Source organism: Stenella coeruleoalba (genome assembly GCF_951394435.1).
Source record: "Stenella coeruleoalba genome assembly, chromosome: 17".
Lineage (NCBI taxonomy): Eukaryota > Metazoa > Chordata > Mammalia > Artiodactyla > Delphinidae > Stenella > Stenella coeruleoalba.
The window spans coordinates 4,619,937-4,641,246 of NC_137163.1; the positions used below are offsets into that span (position 1 = coordinate 4,619,937).

General features: G+C 45.4%; 1 protein-coding gene across 6 annotated transcripts in view; it reads left to right on the top strand.

The window, feature by feature from the left end:
• The window catches only part of FAM135B (family with sequence similarity 135 member B), a 278,477-nt gene that overhangs the window by 173,380 nt on the left and 83,787 nt on the right, over positions 1-21,310 (top strand). For all 6 annotated transcript variants that reach the window (XR_013824617.1, XM_079901950.1, XM_079901951.1 and 3 more), the window contains 2 exons: positions 9,376-9,515; positions 17,077-17,147. Coding sequence is in view for 5 of the 6 variants with exons in the window: in XM_079901950.1 (XP_079758076.1) it covers positions 9,376-9,515; positions 17,077-17,147 (211 nt within the window). In the remaining variant the exon portion in view is untranslated. The remainder of the gene's footprint in view (positions 1-9,375; positions 9,516-17,076; positions 17,148-21,310) is intronic.

The following is a 21,310-nucleotide window of genomic DNA, read 5'->3' on the forward strand; positions in this document are numbered from 1 at the left end:
AACCCCAGGCTGTATATTTCAGGCATACTTAGCACTGGCTGTGTGTAAGGGAACAGGATAGGTGTGGATTCTGGGTCATCTTGAGGACATAGCAGCAAACAGAGCCCTGAGCGGCAGGCTGCCTGAGCCCAGATTCAGTTCACTTCCACAAATGTTTATTAGACATTGTTGCCAGATTCTCAGTGATCGGACCCCTTGGAGCCTTGGTCAGTCATGCATTTGATAAATATTTGCCTGACCTAGACTTCAGGAAAAGACCTGGCTCTGTGCTAAACCGTCACCTGGACTACAGCTTCCAAACTGGTCATTTAGGGCCAGTTCAACCATAGTAGGTAATGTAGATTTTATTCTAAATGCAGTGGGGGGAGGGCGGTGATGAAGTCTGCTTGATATTTTATATGAATAGACTAAAGAGTAGTCATAGTAGAAGGAGAAATAAAGTTGTCCATATTCTCTATTGAGAGAAGATTATGAAGCGACCCAGAAGGGATTCATCAGAACTGCATTTTGAATGTTAAACCACAGGATTTATGGATTGGGTGAGAGGGTAAGGGAGAAAGAGCAATCAGAGATGACCAGGAAGTATTTTACTCTGTGTGGTTGAGAGACTGGGGGAGGGTGCTCGCTTCCGCAGCACATATGCTAAAATTGGAGTGACATTAGCATGGCCCTTGTGCCAGGATGACACGCAAATTCGGGAAGCGTTCCATGTTTTTTATTCACTTTGTTATAAAGCAGAAACTATGTTGTAAAGCAGAAACTAACACACCATTGTAGAGCAATTATACCCCAATAAGGATGTTTAAAAAAAAATTTATCATACCTAAAAGCAACAGGAGACTGAACAACAAAATTAGCCAAAAAACAAAGAGTGCTGTAAGAATGATAATGTAAAAAAAAAATGATATAAAAATGAGGACCATTTTTTCTTCCATTATTTACCAATAATCAAATAACAAGAAGTACTTGATTAAAAAAAAAGAGAGAGAGATTGGGGGAGGGACACAACCGAAGGTTCTGTATTGGGTATGTAAGTTTATGGTGTGGATTTGACATCCAAGGAGTAATGTCGAGTGGGCGAGGGATCAGGTCCACTCAGGACAAAGGTGCAGCTGGAGTCAGGCATTTGAGGGTTCTCAGCTTGTGAGCGGCGTATAAAGCCTTGGAAACAGCAAGACGTAGATGGAGGTCTCCAACACAGAGGTGGGAAGAGCAGGAGGAGCCATCCCAGGGGGAGCAGGGAGGAGAGGGAAACCATGAACATAGCTACTTGCCATCAGCAGGCAGGTGGGGAGCGGGAAGGGGAAGCTGGGACGAAGTGAGAGAGTGGCATGGACATATATACACTACCAAACGTAAAATAGATGGCTAGTGGGAAGCAGCCACATAGCACAGGGAGATCAGCTCGGTGCTTTGTGACCACCTAGAGGGGTGGGATAGGGAGGGTGGGAGGGAGGGAGACGCAAGAGGGAAGAGATATGAGGATGTATGTATATGTATAGCTGATTCACTTTGTTATAGAGCAGAAACTAACACACCATTGTAAAGCAATTATACTCCAATAAAGATGTTAAAAAAAATAAAATTAAGATATACAGTGTAAAAAAGAAAAACAAACAAAAACAAACAAACAAAAAAATAAGGAATCTTCTTCTTGCCACCCTGGTGAGTCAAATCATTATTGCCATTTTCGTCTGTGAACGAACTAAGGCTGGGAGAGTTAACATCTCACTGAAAGACTCCCAGCTATAAACAGGGAGATTCCTGAAACACTGTCTTTCCAGGCAGTGCCCACTGCCCTGTGCCAAGCCTGCTGCCTTCCCAGGATCAAGAAACAATTGAGGATTCCCTTTCCACTTCCCTCGAGAGTTCTGCTAGCAGCTGCTAGAATTCCACCGTGGATAGCGTTTCATCGTCACATCAGCTGCACGCTTCTCTCCATCCAGCAGTATATTCACTGCCATTTCTCCGAGACCACCATTGCTCCGAGACCACCTGTTAAACGTTAGACTCTGTGCCCGGTACACTCCTAGGTCATCTCATTCAACCCTCCCAACCCTTGAACTCCCATCCCCAGGTCACAGGGGCGGAAACCCAGGTTCAGACCAGGTAAGTTCCTTGTTCACAGGTGCGCGGTGTACAAATGGCAGAGCCCTGAGGAAATCCATGTCTTTGAACTCCAATCCATTTCTTGTCGTTACAAAAGCGTGAGGGGCAAGGCCATGGACTGGACTCTATAATTAGAATACAAATGGAAATACCTGAGACTGCACAGGGGTTAGGACCGACCGGAAGGAAGCCCAGCAGGGGAAGTCTTGGGCGACTGGAGTGTGTTAGAGGCGGCCCTCTGGCCTTTTACTTTTGAAATTACATAGCAGTGCACATTATTGGCTAATAAAGTGTTATCAAGTGCTAGCCTGACTGGGTTCATTCTAATAGGTAGGTGAAAAGGGTTTATAATTAAGTAATTAAGGCCACTCAGTGTTGATGGGAGGATGCTCACGGCTAAATTACATCAGCAGCCCTTGTTCATTTTCAGGAATTTAAAGGGTACTTTTTTCTTTCCTGTGTTCTTTGGTTTAGTTGCCCTCCTTCTGCAAGCATGATTTTCTGCCAGGCCACGGTCTCCGCTTTGTAACTCGAGTTTTCTTGCAGACCAAGATAGGAGTCAGACGTCCTGGGAACTGGAGCTTCCCCCCAACATAGGGAACCTTCCAAAAATCATCCCTTTGTATCCCTGCCTTCATTAATAACTAATTAATTGATTGATTCAGTGCGTATCTGAGTGAGTATAATACACAAGGCCTGCTGTTCCGTCATGCTAGGACTTCAGTTCTTTTTCTGTGAAACAGAAGTGATGGAGTATCGTGAGTGCGGTGAGGAGAGAAAGAAGTTGGGAAGTATTGCGCTAAACACTGCAGGCTAGCCCTTCTTGTTGCTGTACCATCACCAGTGACTGGTATTATGTCTAACATTGTCTACGGGGTCGTTTAGTTAAATAATAAATGAGTAAACAAACTCAGAGATGAAAGAATGAAAAGAAGCACATGATTTGGAGTCACCATCTACCGTTGATACATTTGCTGCTGAGGATGTAACTTAACCCAATGATCCTGCGTTCCCTCATGAGGGAAATGAAGACTGTCATACCCAAGGTCAAGTGAGATGAGGAACATAAAGTGCCTGGAACTCAGACGAACCAGTCACGGGCTAACTTTTGTAGAGCAACGTGAAATGAACCAGACGGTTTCGAGTCTGTTGTATCTTTACAGAGAAGTGACTTTTTCTTTTTCTTTTTTTTTTTTTTTGCGGTACGCGGGCCTCTCACCGCTGTGGCCTCTCCCGTTGCGGAGCACAGGCTCCAGACGCGCAGGCTCAGCAGCCATGGCTCACGGGCCCAGCCGCTCCGCGGCATCCTCCCGGACCAGGGCACAAACCCATGTCCCCTGCAATCGGCAGGCGGACTCTCAACCACTGCGCCACCAGGGAAGCCCAGAAGTGACTTTTTCAAACCATAGAGTTATAAGTAACAACATCTGTGCCCAAACCCAGTTTGTTGTACAGAATTTGCTCCCTCCATTAAAACTGCTAAAGTAGCCTATATAAGATGTTTTAAATAATGCAGTGTATCTGGAAAGCTGAGAAATTCGTTCAGACAAGGAGAAGTCTGTGGAGGTGAACAATTAAGGGACTTCTCATCCCTACTCCATGGATAGATGTTCCAGACAGGAACACCCCGCAAGGAACCCTATGATTGTTTTCATTTTGTTTTGTTTCGTTTTCGTTACTTTGTTTTACTGAAGTAGAGTTGATTTACAACGTTGTGTTAATTTCTGCTGTACAGCAAAGTGATTCAGTTTATATGTGTGTGTGTGTCTATCTATATGTACATACACACATACATTCTTTTTCGTATTCTTTTCCATTACGGTTTATCACAGGATATTGAATATAGTTCCCTGTGCCATACAGTAGGACCTTGTTGTTTATCCATCTTGTTGTTTATCCATCTTGCTGGTTATCCATTCTATATACAGTAGTTTGCATCTGCCAGTCGCAAACCCCCACTCCATCCCTTCCCCACTCCCCTTCCCCCTTAGCAACCACAGGTCTGTTCTCTGTGAAGGAACCCTGTGATTGTTGATGACTGAATCTGTTTTGTTTTGTTTTAACCTATGACTTGATGCATAGCAGGTGATTCATAAGAATTTAATGAATTAATATGTTTTATAGCAAAACCCATAGAAACATATTCATCTGGAGATATGGTTAAGGCTTACACTCACCTCTATGGACACTGAAACGAAATATTTAATATTCCATGTACAGAGGGTCAAGTAGAAAGTAAGAAAAACATTTGCTTTCTTTCAAATGGCAAAATAAAAATGACAACTAAAATGCAGCCCTTTTTTGATGTATCGTCCGTCTGATACGCTTCAAGTACTGAAGGTACCAGTATGTTCACAACTCTTTGGCTATTCCACAGACGGGCTTGTGTCTCTAAATGCCCTGTTGGCAGACGTGCCAGCGTGCCTCCCCCGTCTCGTATTGTCCAAGAAGCTCTGAGATTCCACAGTGGACCAGGGTCCTTTTCTGAATGCCAGGCTAGGAGAAGACTGGGTTGCTTGGTCCCTTGCTCTGGGCTTCTCGTGGCCGTGCCGCTGCTCCGTTGAAGGTGATTCTCTAGAGTTCCGAGAAGGCTCGTCCTCTCAATGGTGACCTTGCTTCCACAAGCATCCCTACGGACCTCGTGGGCACAGGCCTCAGAACCCCAATGCCATTACTCTACAAAGCACAGCCTTTGTGCCAGGATAGATGGGTCCACAGAGCTGTTCAGGTCACCATGTAACAAAATCAGCCTTCTGCTTACAAACCCGTTGCCCGTGGGCAACGTCCAGAGTCATCATTTCAGGCCCCAGCTTTCTTCAAAGTCCTTCTACTTCCAGGAACAAGCTTTCCATGCCTGATCCACACAGTATGTTAATACCTCCTACATCAGGAAAAGTCTGTCCCAGTGTAACAGACCTCCCCAACTTCCAAACTCCAGACAAGGTCATCAAGATCCTGGTCTCTTTGCTCCCAGAATTTCCTCCTCTCTCGAAGCAGACCGTTCCACTTGTACTCCTGTGATAGGGTCTCCAGGAAAGGTAGCCGCCTTGATGGAATCACAGAAGGTCACGCCACAGCTCTCTGCCCTGGCAGTGAGTGTGCAGCGGCCTTACCAATCCGACAAAGCTTATGTGATACTGAAGGTCATTCTGCCCCTTCTCTGGAAAAACAGTGAACGTCTACTTCAGGTGGCTTTTTTCTTCTGCCTACTCTTTGGAACAGTTAGAAACAATAATAAACCTTGGCCTCAAGGTGACTTTCTGTCCTTACTGTTCCTAGAAATAGCCAGACAGTCGTCTAGTGTAAAGAGTCATCATCCTCCTTATCTCACCAGCAACTCTGCTTGGGTTGTGAGAATTTCACAGTTAGACACACACCTCTTTAGTTCTCATCTCATCTGAGCCTGACGTTGATCACGTAAATAAGCTGGACTTGACTCTTGCTTCACTTAAGCTCCTGTTTACTGTCCTGCCCGAGGCCACATAGCCAGAAAGCAGTGGGCCAAGTCTAGGACACCTATTTTTGCTTTGCTGAAGGAGATCCTGTTCTAAACTGTATAAACTCCAAGGTTCTGACCTTGAGTTGCTCATCATCTGACCTGGCTTTTTCAACTTCCATGAACTCTAATGTTTTGGAAGGTTCTCCCATATGCATGTGGCCTGGGTTCGAAGAAATGCCGTGATAGCTTCTTAGAATCTTTGTTTTCAAATAGCCCAGACCTCACCCAGCCGTCCTCAGGCCTGGAGGGCTGGAAGGGGTCCCCCAGGGTTTTGAGTGCTTAGTGCAAACCTGATTCTCTGGGGGAGCTCCTGTGTACTGGCAGAGCCATGACCATGTTCCCAGAGTGAGAGTGAGATTCAGTCTACAAGTCAATGCCCATGAGAGCTCCCCGGCTTGGACTCTGGGGTAGAGGGTCCCTGTCAGATAAGCACACCTGTGCTTTGTAATCTGCGCTCACAGAGCCCTCTGGGGCTGGAGGGGGCTCTCAGCAGAGGGAGGGTAACTTGAGTTGTAAGCACTTAGAGGCACATAAGATATGCAAAGTATTGGTATCGGTCATCTGGGGGGAAAGAAGCAGCAGAACCTAAACATTTTTTACTCTTGCTTTCTGGTTTGAAGTTCCAGATTGAACTGTTTGGACAATGGGAGCCACTGAAGAGGTGTCTCTCGCATCTGCTCTGCTCCCTTTTTTCTACTGCCCTCCTCTTCCTTCTATCCCCTTCTCTTGCCCCTCCCACCTTCTTTCCATCAGACTTGTTTTCCCTCAAAGTTCTAACTCTCCTTTCAGATACTCATCCATGGTATCAACCCTGATGCATACAAAAGAAGACAGATATTTAGGAAGACTAATCTATACCTTCTCATTGGACCACTGGTCTGGTCTCCAAACAATAAGTGAAAACAGTCTAAAGATAATCTCGAGGCTTATCCATGTTGCTGCAAATGGCATCATTTCATTCTTTTTTAATGGCTGAGTAATATTTCATTACACACACACACACACACACACACACACACACACACACACACACCCCATCTTCTTTATCCATTCCTCTGTCAGTGGACATTTAGGTTGTTTCTGTGACTTGGCTATTGTAAATAGTGAAGTAAGTCAGACAGGGAAACACAAATATATAATATCACTCATATGTGGAATCTAATTAAAAATGATATAAATGAACTTATTTACAAAACAGAAACAGACTCACAGATTTCAAAAACTTATGGCTTTACCAAAGGGGAAACAAAGCGGGGGATAAATTAGGAGCTTGGGATTAATTTACACACACTACTGTATAGAGAGTGGATAGCCAGTGGGAACCTGCAGTACAGCACAAGGAACTCAAGGTTCTGTAATAACCTATATGGGAAAAGAATCTGAAAAAGAAGGAATGTATGTATATATGTGACTGAATCACTTTGCTATACACCTGAAGCTAACACAACACTGTCAATCAACCATACTCCAATAATATTAATAAAAAAAAGTGTCAGAATGTTTGAAATAACACTTGGGATATACCAAGACATGTTCTTTTTACCAATGTAACATTACAAAAGGATAAAAAAAAACCAAACAGATGAGTTTGTGATTTCAACAACAACAACAACAAAACAGTCTAAAGAGAAAGTGGCTTTTTACCCCACTGCTAGGAAGTGGCAGCCTCCCAAGGTATGAGCAAGGTCTTTCAGAGTAGAGAGAGCAGGTTCTAGGTGTCCAGAACCTGGTGCATAAGAGGGTGAGGAAAACAAGGTGTGAACGAGCGCCCTCTGTATCCTGGGCCTAATGAGGCCCCTTGGGATGCCGCGATCTTCTGTAAATACTGCTGAGTCCTGTGATCTAGTTCGTCAATCTGCTCAAAACCAGAGGAGCTCAGTCTCCCGTAGATATGTAGCCGGTAGAAATGTATTCAACAGAGAGTGCTATGACCTTTCTCGAAACACAATGAAAAAGTCATCCTACTGCATTTTGCATGCCTAGGACATGCTTGCTCTTCAGATCTTGATTTATTTTATCCTCTTCTGTCTACGCTGATCCCAGAAGGTCAGTGTGTGGAGATGCCCGTTTTTCACGTGGAAAGGCTGCTGTTACGAGGAATGATGTCACTTGCCCAAGAAGGCAAGTGATTGAACTGTTTTTCTGGCTGTCCCTGCAGGTCCTAGATGGCTCAGTGTTGCTCTGACCTTCAAGAGTATTTACCCCATCCATCCTCTGCCACGTTGTCGGTCTGGCTTATAGATCAACCAGGCCTTGACAGTGATAGAAAAAGGGCTGGTGCAGCAAATAAAAACAGAAGGACATTTGCGCGCAAGGATCCCTTCTGTTGAAAAGCCACATCAGTTTGAATCCAACAGGTCTCAGTAGGGCTGTGTCAGGCCAGAAATTTTATTTCCTTCACGATGAAGTGCAAATTGGAGCGTGAACGTCTGCACGACCTTGGAAAGACCTGGGATTTTGCATTTCTTTTTCCCTACTCTGAAGCTACAATGCAGGTGTCAAGCGTCACTGTGCATGGGGAGGTGACAGTCACCCTTTGTCCCTGTTTCCAAGGGACTGTTCCAGCCAGCTGGGGACACTGCACAAGGCACTCAAGCCGTTTTCCTTTGCTGGTTGGGCTTTTTAAAAAAATTTCTTGCTTCCCTTTGCAATCACACTATTTCTGTGTTTCAGTGGAGCTTCATAGCATACCTGTCGTTTGCTAGGAAATGGGTGCATTTTATTCATTCACCCAAGACGTCTTTTCTCAGTTGTTAAGTAGGCGGATGTGAGGATGAATCCACACAACGCCTCCTCGTATAGCGACTGTCGTGACACCTCCCTCCCCTTCTTTGAGGCTTGGTCTCTTCATCTGTGGTGAAAACTTACCCTTGCAATTTCCTGTGAGGATTAAGGAAAGAAACACATTTGAAAAGCACTTTGGAAGCTGTGAAATACCACTAGGCCATTATTATGAATGAGTTGTCTTTGCTTTATATTATATAAATAGTACCATTATTTATTTTAGAAGATTTCTATATTTTTCCAACTCTGCAGTTTGTGTGTTGAGTGATTTGGAAGAATTCACCCATTTTCTCTTCATAGTAACCCTGGTCAGTGGATGCAGGAAGATCTCTTAACCTCCTTGAGTAGGTTTATCTTCTTGAAATTCAACTTCACTCTGAGACAATGTTTAGGGATTAAGGTACATTTAGAATGCACTGGAAGACATGGGATTGAGCAAGTTCCTTAAAAAACTGGATATCTCATGTAATTAGAATTAGCACATTTATCGAAAACTCAAGACAGAGCATCCTTCATATCCTATGTGCTGTGCGAACAACACTTTCAGGAGGGAGAGATTCTGTGGACGCTAGGATATCCTTGTAGAAAACCAATTTCTGTTTCTCTCTCTCTGCTTTTCTCCTCAGTATTTCCAGGAGAGGGGGATTATGGAAGGCTTTATGAAGGAGGGGTTATGTGAGCAGGTAAAGAATTCAGCAGGTACTAATTTCCAGCCAAGGAACACTGCCCCCTGCACGACAGGTGATTTAGCCAAGATCCTATGACTTATAAAGGACTGAAGAAGGTTCTTGCTGAGACGCCGTCCCGATTCAGTGACCTTAGATCTTGTGTGATGGAACCACATTCACCTGTGGCTTTTGGTCTTTGGGAATTGGAATGCAGTTTGGGGCCATTGTTTTCCTTGAGCTGGCCTGACCCCCAAGGAGGCCGCAGATCCAGGGCAGGATGGGAGTCATGAGCTGCTACCGGTTCTTGTTTTGCAGACAGCGGCAGCCTGCACTCAGCCTGTGTCCACGAGAGCACTGTGCACAGCCGAGTCTTTCAGATCTTATACAGGAACGAAGAGGTGCCCATCAACGATGCCGTGATCTTCCGAGCTCATTTGCTCTTAGATGGTGAAAGGGTAAGTCCCGGAATCTTCCACCAGCCACGAATGGCTTTTCCCTCCTGTGCCTTTTGTATCCAGTGCTAGGAGAATGGGACGTGAAGGAGACGTTGTACATTTGCTCTGAAATCTGACAGATTGGGACTGGGGATTTCAGAGCATTCCTGTACCTCCTGATTTATTCCTTTTTGTACTCATGCTTTCGTTTGTATACTTGCTTGTTTCATGTTCCAAGCGGGTCCCATTGACTGACTTGCTGACTGTCTTACTCATTCCTCCTTCGCCCATTTGCTCGTCTTTCTGGGCCTCCGTCAACAGGTCAATCGGCAGGTGTTTGCTGAGCATCTGCTTTGTGCAGCGCTTGGGGCGGGCCCTCGGATGATGGGCAAAGCTGAAGAAGGCAGCAGGGCCGATCCCTCAGATGCTGGGTGCTCCATCAGAGAAACAGATATACAGACAGGCCCTGGTAGCTGAAATGCACTGTGCCGGCTGCATGTGCAGAAGAACAGGGGGCACCAAGGTTGGAGATGAGCTCTGTGGGAGGACATCAACGGCTTAACAAAGGAGCTGGCTTTGAGATGCTGGGACTGAGAGTCCCTCAGACTAAGAAAGAAGAAGGGCATCCTGTACAGGGGGAAACAGCATGAGTCAAGGCCCAGAGGCCTTGGAGCAAGTTGATTGAACATTTCCTATTTATGAGATTAACATCTGATAGTAACCTGATATTAACATCAAATGTTTCAAAATTTATGGTTACTGGGGGGAAAGGGAGGGACAGATTGGCATGTTGGGATTGACATATACACGCTACTATATATTAGTTAGATAACTAATAAGGACCTACTGTATAGCACAGGGAACTCTAGTCAATACTCTGTAATGACCTATATGGGAAAAGAATCTAAAAAAGAGTGGCTAAATGTATATGTATAACTGATTCACTTTGCTGTACACCTGAAACTAACACAACATTGTAAATCAACTATTCTCCAAAAGTATTCAAAAAATAAAAAAATCACTTGTACCTTTAAAAAAAATCAGATGTTTCAAAAGAATATCTGAAGTCTAAACCGTTTTTCTCACTCCCCCAGCCCCACCTCGAATACCCGTTACCGCATGCCAGCTGGTCATTCCCTGCTAGAGCATCTTTAAAGATGTGGAAGTATACTCCTACTTTAGGAGAGCCTAGTCAGACACGTGTCCCCTACAGGCATCCCCTACAGGCGTTATAGCACGCATAACGACTTCTCCTGGCCATCTAATACTCCTCTCATGTCCTATGGCTTTTTGTTTTTTTTAAAGTTTTGTATTCAGTTGACTTTTAAAAAAAATATATTTATTGGCTGAGCCAGGTCTTAGCTGCAGCATCCGGGATCTTTGTTGCCACGCACGGGATCTTTAGTTGCGGCATGCAGGATCTTTTAGTTGCGGCATGCGAGATCTAGTTCCCTGACCAGGGATCGAACCCAGGCCCCCTGCATTGGGAGCACGGAGTCTTAACCACTGGACCACCAGGGAAGTCCCTCCCATGGCTTTTTGTCCACATCTTTTATGCTTGAGGTAGTGACGAGTTCCCCTGTTTGGCTACATGTGAAAAGCTGTCACTGATTCTTCATTTATGAATCCATCCATTCATCAAAGATCTGTTGAGCACCTGCTGTGGGCTAGAGATGAAAATCATGAACAAGAAGATACCCCTGGTGTCTGAGAGCTTACGTTTTAACATGAGATCAGTACATCACCAATCAAATAAATACCTCCTGTATACCTCCTGTATATTCTATCGCTGAGCCTTCCCACTGCTTCTCGCTCAGCTCACTCATCCATGAGGTACACTCACAAAGGTAAGAAGAGCAGGAATTTTCACCCCTGTTGGAGGTCCTGTGAAACTACAGCTGGGCCCAGAGTGGAAGAGAACTCATGGCAGGCTCGCTGTGTGAGACCTGATGCTGCCTCCTGATGGATACTCAGATTTCCAAGAGCTCAGCTTCAACACAAGCTTCACACGAGATGGCGACTGCTTCCTGGAGGGGAAGTGGCAGACGGGAGGGCTCCCTGCACAGCCAGCACTGAGCTGAGACCACACGCTGAGGAGGGGCCAGGCATCCCGGGAGGAGGGCACAGCTAGGACAAAGGCTGTGAGGCGGGAATGAGGACGTGCTGCGGAGTCCCGCAGGGACTGACCCCGAGGTACCCAGCCATCAGCATTGCTTGCTTTCCCTGAGTTCCCCCCACACCTTCGCAAGTCAACTCTTTTTAATGAACTGAGCGCATCATCTGCTTCTTTCCCGGACTCTGGTGGACACAGGTAGTTTAGGAGAAGATACTGGAGCTGGTTTTGAGGGTTAAGGGACTCCCAGGTGGGCTTCCTGCACAAGCTCAGCTTCCCCGAATTCTACTAAGAGGAAGTCACTTGATTTCTCACGGGCCGTTGTCCTTTGGCACGTTGATCTCAAAGACCTTCCTGGGGAGAATGGTTGTGACTGGAGGCTGGGTTTGGACATTACTCAGGTCTCTTGGTCGTTATTCCGTCTTAATTCCATCAGACTCTTCCTCCTGCCCCTAACAGTTTAAAGCTTTTCAAGGTTAATGTTTCCCAGCACTCAAGTTTAGCCTCACGCGACTTTGCGACAAGCCATAGTTCAGAGGTTGAACAGGCAGTGTGTTTGCCAGCCTGGGTTGTAGTCTTGTACATATTTTGTACAAGACTTTGTTCATACGGTACATATTGTTTTCTTCTGCATAGAAAATCACGTATCTCTACAAGCTAATAACTTATTATTGTTTTGGGGGTAATCCACATGGCAGCAAACAACGTTATCATTAATCATTACATCCAAATCAGTGACAATTAAAGTTAATTGGGTAAGTTCATAAAAGGCGTATCTCTGGAATGCATGCATCAGCTCCAGTGAATACCTGTTTATGGCAGCCAAAACGCCGTATCGCCAGCTGGCCAGAGCTCACGGTCTTGCATGTACGTAGCCATCAATGTGAGCGGCAGGCATATACGATGCCAACACGTCGAGCGTACCGTTTCCTGGGCTATGGGAAGTGCAGACATGGAGAAGATTCAGCCCACACAGTTAGTGCCCAAGTAAATGTACGAGATGACCATGGACAGAACTAATCACAGCTTAAGGCACAAATGTTTTCATAAAAGTTGCAAAGAAGCAGGGAGTGTGGAGTAGGATAGGTATATTATTTATATACACTTTGTGTAACACCCCCCCAGAAGATTTGGGAAGGCTGACAAAATACACAGAATAGTAAAAGGGTAAAAATAGCAATAGAGTGAGCCAAAGTACAGGAAAAACACAACAGGGAGCTAAAGCCTGAGTTAAATGTAACAGACCAGAATGCACACGCATAGTTCTGGACCTTTGCAGACGTTGGCCCATACGTTCAGTGCTGAGCTTCCCAGCAGACAAGGCAGAGAAGATACAGTTATTAGCAGCGAGATGCTTAATGTCCTGAAGAGGAAGAGGAACATGTTACAGAAAATAATCTTTGTGGACAAGGTTGCATTTTTTTTTTTTTTTTTTTTTTGCGGTACGCGGGCCTCTCACTGCTGTGGCCTCTCCCATTGCGGAGCACAGGCTCCGGACGCGCAGGCTCAGTGGCCGTGGCTCACGGGCCTAACCGCTCTGCGGCATGTGGGATCCTCCCGGACCAGGGCACGAACCCGCGTCCCCTGCATCGGCAGGCAGACTCTCAACCACTGCGCCACCAGGGAAGCCCAAGGTTGCATTTTTTAATTGAAGTATAATTGATTTACAATGTTGTGTTAATTTCTAGTGTACAGCAAAGTGATTCAGTTATATATATATATATATATTCTTTTTCATACTCCTTCCCATTATGATTTATTACAGGAGATTGAATATAGTTCCCTGGACTATACAGTAGGACCTTGTTGTTTATCTATTTTATATATAGTAGTTTGCATCTGCTAATCCCAAACTCTCAGTTTATCCCTCCTCCACCCCCTTCCCTTTTGGTAACTGTAAGTTTGTTTTCTATGTCTGTGAGTCTGTTTCTGTTTTATAAATAAATTCCCTTGAGTCATATTTTAGATTCCACATGTAAGTGATATCTTATGGTATTTGTCTTTCTCTGTCTGACTTACTTCACTTAGTATGATGATCCCTAGGTGCACCCATGTTGCTGCAAATGGCAATATTTCATTCTTTTTTATGGCAGAGTAATATTCCATTGTATAGATGTACCACATCTTCTTTAGCCATTCACCTGTCGATGGACATTTAGGTTGCTTCCATGTCTTGGCTATTGTGAATAGTGCTGCTATGAACATTGGGGTGCATGTATCTTTTCGAATAAGAGTTTTCTCCGGATATGTGCCAAGGAGTGGGATGGTTGCATTTTTATGGGCTCCAAAAAGAAAAGCATTTCTCAAAGTATGATTCCTAGATGCACCATGTCCTAGTCCCCTGGCAGTACTTTTTTAAAACGCAGATTCTTAAGCCCAGCCCAGACCTAGCCCAGGCAGTCTGACCGCAAAGCCTGTGTTTGTGACCAGTATGCAGGCCTGGGGGTGGAGTTATTGGACGAAGGGGTCCTTTAGGTGGTCAGGCCCATAGTAAGTTGGAAATAACTATAATAACTAATATTTGTTGAGAATGGGCTTTGTTCACACACTGTGTTAAGCCCTTTATGTGCATTTTCTTACATAGTCGCACAATAGCAGTGATCTAAGGGGTAAGTGTAATCATTTCACCCCCATTTTACAGATGAAAAACAAACAAACCTAGAGAGGTCGATTGGCCCAAGGTCACACAGATACTTAATAAATGGAGAGCCAAGCTTTGTACCCATGTAGCTTGACTTCCAAAACTGCTTTCTTATCTCCCCAGCTATGATGCAGCTCAGGAGAGAAGTTCATAAAGGAGGAGAAGATACAAGGGTTACTACTGTTATGAGCAGAGTTGAAATCAGCTAGCGTGAGATTGTACAACCCACAACACAGATGAGACCCTGGGAAAAGGCGGAAGAAGTGAGGAACCCTTGACTGAATCTGGGCTTTGGAGCCCAGATTAAGCCTTGGAAGTGTCTTTCCTACAGCAAGTCTCAATTTTTTCATTTATAAGTGAGGCCAATATGTCTTAATTCACAGTTTTATCCACATTAAATAAGATAGTATATGACAGTGGTAGCTGTCCTGTGTAGTATCTGCTACACGGTAACTCCTCTGTAATCCTAGCTGCTGTTCTTATTTCCACTACTATGTGAAGCTGTTGCCCGATGCTAAAAAAGTCATCTACCTGGGAGGCTGAGGTTAGCTGATGTAAGCTATTATATAGAGGATGGATAAAGAGCACAGGGAACTCTATTCGATAACCCGTGATAAACCATGATGGAAAAAAAGATGAAAAAAGAATGTATATATATGTATAACTGAATCACTTTGCTGTACAGCAGAAATTAACACAACACAGTAAGTCAACTATACTCCAATTTTTAAAAATCGCCCTTGAAAGGAAGCAATCCTTTTAACGAAAATAAGGTAGGGCGATGGAAGGGCGTGCGTGCGTGAGTGTGTGCGTGTGTGTGCGTGCACGTGTGAATGTGTGTGTTTGGAGGAAGGGGCAGGTAGCCAACAGCCAATGAAGAAAAATGAGTGGCTAGAGAAACCAGTGACTGCATTCTGGGGCATGTTGCAATTAAAGATTTACTGAGACATCAGTGAAGTCATAGCCAGGCTCCATCCAGCCACAGCTGATCTTGGGCCTGGATTTCTCTCCTTGTTCCAAAGAAATTGCAGCAAGTTTAAAACTGGAGCTTACAGCGAATTTTTGTTAAGTAGGCAAATGCATGCTTGGAGGTGGTTAGGAGGACTTGCTCTGCCAGTCTTATTTCCCAGGAACTGGTGACAAGAGGCTGTGTTGCTTGGGTTGTGTGTATGAAGCCGGGTAAGTGATTATGCAAAACAAAGCTAGGAGAGGAAGTTATTCATAGCGCTTGGATTGAGCAAAATGTTAACTTTTAAATGCTTAAAAAAATTTTTTTAAACAAATTTTAAAACCCTGGGGAGCTAAAGATAAATTCCATCCATATGTCTCTGCCTGAGCTATGCTTCACCAGGAGCACGTTTCCAAAGAGGCCTTTGGGTAAGAGATTTCCATCCCTACAGAATGAGGATATTCTTGCAAAGAAATAAAAACCAAGGGCGGGGTGGGGGGGGGTGGAGAAGAGCTTTATTTATCCTTTAAGATACACGAATACTTTCCGTGGGCGGGACCTTGTCCCTGGAGCTGGGGATCCAGAATGGATTAAGACTAGTCTCTCCCATAACGATACCAGATTACAGGGGATGTTGGGTAAGAAAAGGGCCCGGGGGGATTTAGCCACAGTCAGATGGATTTTGTCAGAGAGTCCCCTGAGCCCGACCCAAGTGGAGCTTCTGAATGCCAGCCCAGCACGGCCAGATCCATGGATTGTTTTTTCAGAAGCTGGAAACCTGCAATGGAAATGTGAAATTGCCTGATTTTTAAATGTTTTCTACTTGTTCAAAACATTGTAAAAAATACGATCAGGACTAAGCAAAAGGTGTCTGCAGCTAATATTTGTCTCTTGGGCTTAGAACGCAAAAGTTGTAAAGCTGAGACAATTTTATAGGAAGTGTTGAATGCTGAGATAGGAAGAAAAACAGGGTTTTGTGGGTCACAGAGGAGAAGGGGTCCATCCCGCGTGGCTGTGGGGAGGAGATTACGCCCTGTCACAGGCGTGTAGTACTTATCTGGGTTTCCTGAGTAGGGACATCAGCTAGACCCAGTACTTAGCAAGTGACTCTCCTGGAGTTGGGGATGATGAGGTGTTACGTTTGGGAAAAGAAGAGCCGTGGGTTACCATCTTTTAGATGTACCTGAGAAGCTGGCAGGTAGAACAAATAGATTCCCATGCTAATGAATGAAAACTGATTTTTTTTTTTAAAAGCTAAGAATGGAAACAGTCATGGATAGGACATGAAATGCTAAAGTGTCTGAAAGCATAAATGGTTAGATGTAATGGATCTCAAGACAAAAGTGAAGGATACGCTTTCGTGTAAAGCTGGGCCGCCTTGGGAACTGACGACTTTTCTGAGCATCAGCTTCCTCCTCTATGAACCTGGAGAATAGCGTCAGCCCCTCGAAGGTGCCGGCAGTAACACCCCCTCCAACCTTTCCCCATCTCTAGCCAAGTGGGGTTTCCTCTCTGCAAATTCACTGCTCCAACCTTTCCAAAGCAGGGGCCACAGAACACTTCACTCCTGCTTCAGAGGATTCCAGATCACATCTGTTCTGGAAATAAGGTGCTCAAAAGTCCTGCAATCTAGAAAACTCACTTCACATTTTTTTCCTGCAAATTGGCTTTTCCCCACATTTGACATAAATCCCTTCCTTCTACTGTCCATGTAATACAGGCGCCGCATTCAACTAGAATTCCACAGAACATGCATGGAAATTCTGCTTTACACATAAGTGACGTTCATTTTGCTGTGAGCTCCTTCTTCTAAACTTTGGGAAACCCGCCGGCTACATGTTTCATTTGGACCGGTCCTTAAACTTTGTTTCTCTTCTAGGTGGAAGAGGCACTAAGTGAAGTCGATTTCCAACTCAAGGTGGATTTGCACTTTACAGACAGTGAACAACAGTGAGTGTCCTTGGGACCCTTGAATCGTGATAATAGAGTTTCCTTTGCCCAACGCTTTTCCAGCCCTGAGGTATCCTGATGGCCATGACCTCAGGACATCCCTTAGAAACCCGCTTCTTGATCAGCTACAGAAACGAGGGCAAGGAATATCTATGTGGTCATTTAGAGCTGCATGTATTTTAGGCAGGTAGCTCAGAGGCTGCAGGCACAGAGAACTCCTGACTTCCTGCTCTATGGACCGGCACCTTCTTATATCCGAACCCGCCTCCGTACACTTGCAATGCAGTATTAATTAGCTCTTTAGATTAATGTCCATATGAGGCTGCGGATCTCAAGGCCCCCTTCTGAATCAAAGGAGATCCTGCCGGGACCCTCATCTTTACACTGAATGTCTGCTATGACGCTTCAACTTTCTGAAAATTGAAAATCCATTGACGTACATTGAAAGTCCATCAGCTTCCTGCTTATCGGATTCAATAATTCTGTTCTTTCATGTCATGAATAGATAGTCCTTTTTTCAGGTATGAAAAAGTCCAGTCGAATGTATTACCAAAACTCCAAACTCTCATCCAATTTATAACTTCTTTTCACTGACACTGTGCCTTCGCTCCACTGCACCCCTGCTCCAGGCGTTCTCGGGGTAGGAAACTCCCGCTGCAGCAGCTGGGTGTGGTGAGCAGCTTGATACAGCCTCCTGTCTTCCCCCTGGGGTGTGTGGGTCTTGCAGGGCCAGGCACAAGGAGGAGGGAGGAGATTGCAGGTGGGGCAGGGAGTCATACGTGATGGGTTCAGTTGCAAGCAGGGCTCTTAACGGGGTAGATGCTCGATCACCGCTTTCTCCGCTCCTGGGGTGTTCTTGTGTCTTCCGTGGAGCTATACCCGTTAGGCGGTCTCCCTCTCCCCCAGCCTCTGCTGTTCTTTGTTATAATGATGCCTCCTATGGTTGCGTCACTCGCTCCTTGCAGGAAGCTCTTTTGGCAGATTTTTCTCCGAGGAATGCACATCTGGCTCTTGGATAATGGACACAAGCACTTTCATCCTCATCTCACACTGGTGGGGACCCCCGCCCCAGTGCTGCTGACTCTTCTTTGGCCAATCCAGCCACCCTCAGCTTCTCTCCTGAGGGCCTTTGCAGGATAAGTCAGGCACCAGGGCCTGTGCTCCCCCAGGGGACACAGAGCATGCTCACGTGAAGACTCCCCTCATTAAGCTTGAGGTGAAAATGGAGGTCCTTCTTTTCCATCTGTTCTATTAGCAGAATCTCAGCACAGTCTGACCACTTCGGGGAAATTAATCCTCACTTCTGATCTCTACAGCCTCTTCAGCAAATGCTTCACCTTCTCCAGTGGAGAAGGGGCTAGTGCTGGCGGAATGGTTGCCCGACCCCTTCAAATTTCAGAGGCACTGTTAGCGCTTTGGCTCCCTTCCCAAGGATTGTCCCATCCCCGAGATGTGTCTGATTGTTATGGGAGTTTTCATAACACGGGGCATTGAATCAGAGGGGATCTGAACCACAGATGGACCACTACTAAAATGTCAGAAACCTGACTGTGTCTGTGCTTTGAGAATAGACATCTGATGTGTATGTACTGTAGATGGTCACGCCTCATCTCGGGGCTGGCCGGAGGATCTGTCCAAGGTCCTGCCGCTGCGTCTGGGCTCAACATCACAGATCCCTCACTCTTGGGGTCTTTATCTGGACCCCAAGCCCCTCTGGACACCTGCTTCTCTCATCACTTATGCTTACCTTGTGGTGGGATGATGGATGCTTGAGAAATCTTATCTCCCTCACACCATCTCCAGGACTTATTGTTCTAGCACCATATTGAACTCAGAAGCCCCATAAGAGGCTGACCTTCTTTCTAAGCTATAAACTCAGAAATGAAGTCCTCGTCTCTATTGCTCTCATATTCCCTCTCAACTATTTAGGGTTTCTGTCATTCACTCATTTTATTAATTTTATTAACACCCCCTTCCCTATCTTCCTGTGCCCCTTCATTCAGAAGTATTCATCCATAGCTCCCTGGTAGACATTTCCATTTGATCACAGAACCCTGCCATTGATCCCAAACCCAGCCTGGAAGTCATTCCCTACCCAGCTCGCCAGGCAGCCTCAATGATAAGTTATGGTGGACACAATAGATGTGACCTTCTTACCATCAAAACAGTAGTTAATGGAGAGGCTGTGTACAGGAGATTGGCCCAAACAAAGTGTATGGAGTTTCAGCAACAGGCTCTGTGCTCATTGACTGTGAGACACTGGGTGCATCCCCGCCCTTTTCCAAATCTCAGTAGCCTCATTTATAAAATGGGCATCATTACAGATTCTGTACTTCATGGGTCTGTTATGAAGATTAAGAGAGGTGATACCTAAGCCAGGCCAAGGGCACGGATCAATGTCTTCTTCCTCTTCGTGGCTTCCTAGATGCAGGTGGGGCCGGTTTCCATGTGTCACTTCCTCCCTATAGTACAAAGCACTTAACAACAATCAGAGCAGAGCGTTTTCATGGAGTGTGCGCTTAGCTAACAGGAACAGGAAGCCAGAGGCTGGGGAAGAATTGAAAATGCCATATTTTTTCATTTTCATAAGTTGGGTTTAAGGGTGACAAGACATCTGTAGCACATCCTGGGGATAGACTTTTGGCTTTGAAACATGACCCAGGCAGTCAGCTTCTTTGTAACCATTTAGGCTTGAACAGGATCAAAATAGAGAAGCATGGCATCTAATGTCAGGGGCAGAAGGGCTCTTGATGTCCATCTCGTCCAGTGGTTCTCAATGTGGGTGGGACAGTCCTGTCCCCCAGGGAATTTTGGCCATTTCTGGGGACACTTTAAATTGTTACACGGGGGGTGGGTGGGTGCTCCTGGCTTCTAGTGAGTAGAGTCCAGGGACGCTGCTGAACATCCCACAATGCACAGGACTGCATCCCGGCTCCCCAGCAAAGCATTATTCAGTCCCCAATGTCAATATCACTGAGGGTGAGAAACAGTGCTCTAGTGTAACCTCACATTTGAACCTGCTACTCTGCAAAGACCCATGAACATGTGCTTGCGCAGAGACAGGAGCTCACGTCTCCCCCATTATATCCCATTCTGTCCCTGGACACTTCTGCTTATCAGGAAATTCCTCTTTACTTCAAGGGACAAGTCATCCTTCTGTGCCTTCCTTCAGTTGCCCTCAAGTTCAGTCCTTGTAACCACGCATCAAAATTCTCAGTCTGGGGGCATCCCTGGTGGCGCAGTGCTTGAGAGTCTGCCTGCTGATGCAGGGACACGGGTTCGTGCCCCGGTCCGGGAAGATCCCACATGCCACGGAGCGGCTGGGCCCGTGAGCCATGGCCGCTGAGCCTGTATGTCCGGAGCCTGTGCTCTGCAACGGGAGAGGCCACAACAGTGAGAGGCCCGCGTACTGAAAAAAAAAAAAAAAATTCTCAGTCTGGATCGCAGTTCAGGTACACAAGTCATCTCTTTAATTCATCTCTTCCCCTTCAGTTGAACACCAGGGCTCTTTCTCTGTGTTTTGCATTTTTTGTTTGTTTGATTTTTTTGCTGGTTTTAGTTCCTGTATAAGAACCCAGGCATTTTCCTCTCAGTGCTATCCAGTTTACCTCTATGTTTTTTTTTTCTAAATTGAGACCTCCCCCTCCCCCAGAACTGAGTTTTGTTTTTTTTTTAAACATCTTTATTGGAGTATAATTGCTTTACAATAGTGTGTTAGTTTCTACTGTATGACAGAGTGAATCAGCTATACATATACACATATCCCCATATCCCCTCCCTCCTGCATCTCCCTCCCACCCTCCCTATCCCACCCCTCTAGGTGGTCACAAAACACCGAGCTGATCTCCCTGTGCTATGTGGCTGCTTCCCACTAGCTCTCTAGTTTACATTTGGTATTTTATCTCCATTAATTAGCTCTATTCCTTTCAGGGCACAAAAGAGCTATCACCTCCCTCACTCTGAATTCTTTACTCCTATTAAAGTGGCATTCTTGTTAACGTTTTTGACATCTTTGCTACCCTGACATGTATTTCACCCCTGTTGTTCAAGCCTAAGGACAGTCCTATGATTTGCAGCAGCCTGTGTCTGAATGGATTCAAAGTAATTATGTGCAGTAGTGTAGAACAGACTGTGGAGTCAGGTAGAACAGACTGTGGAGTCAG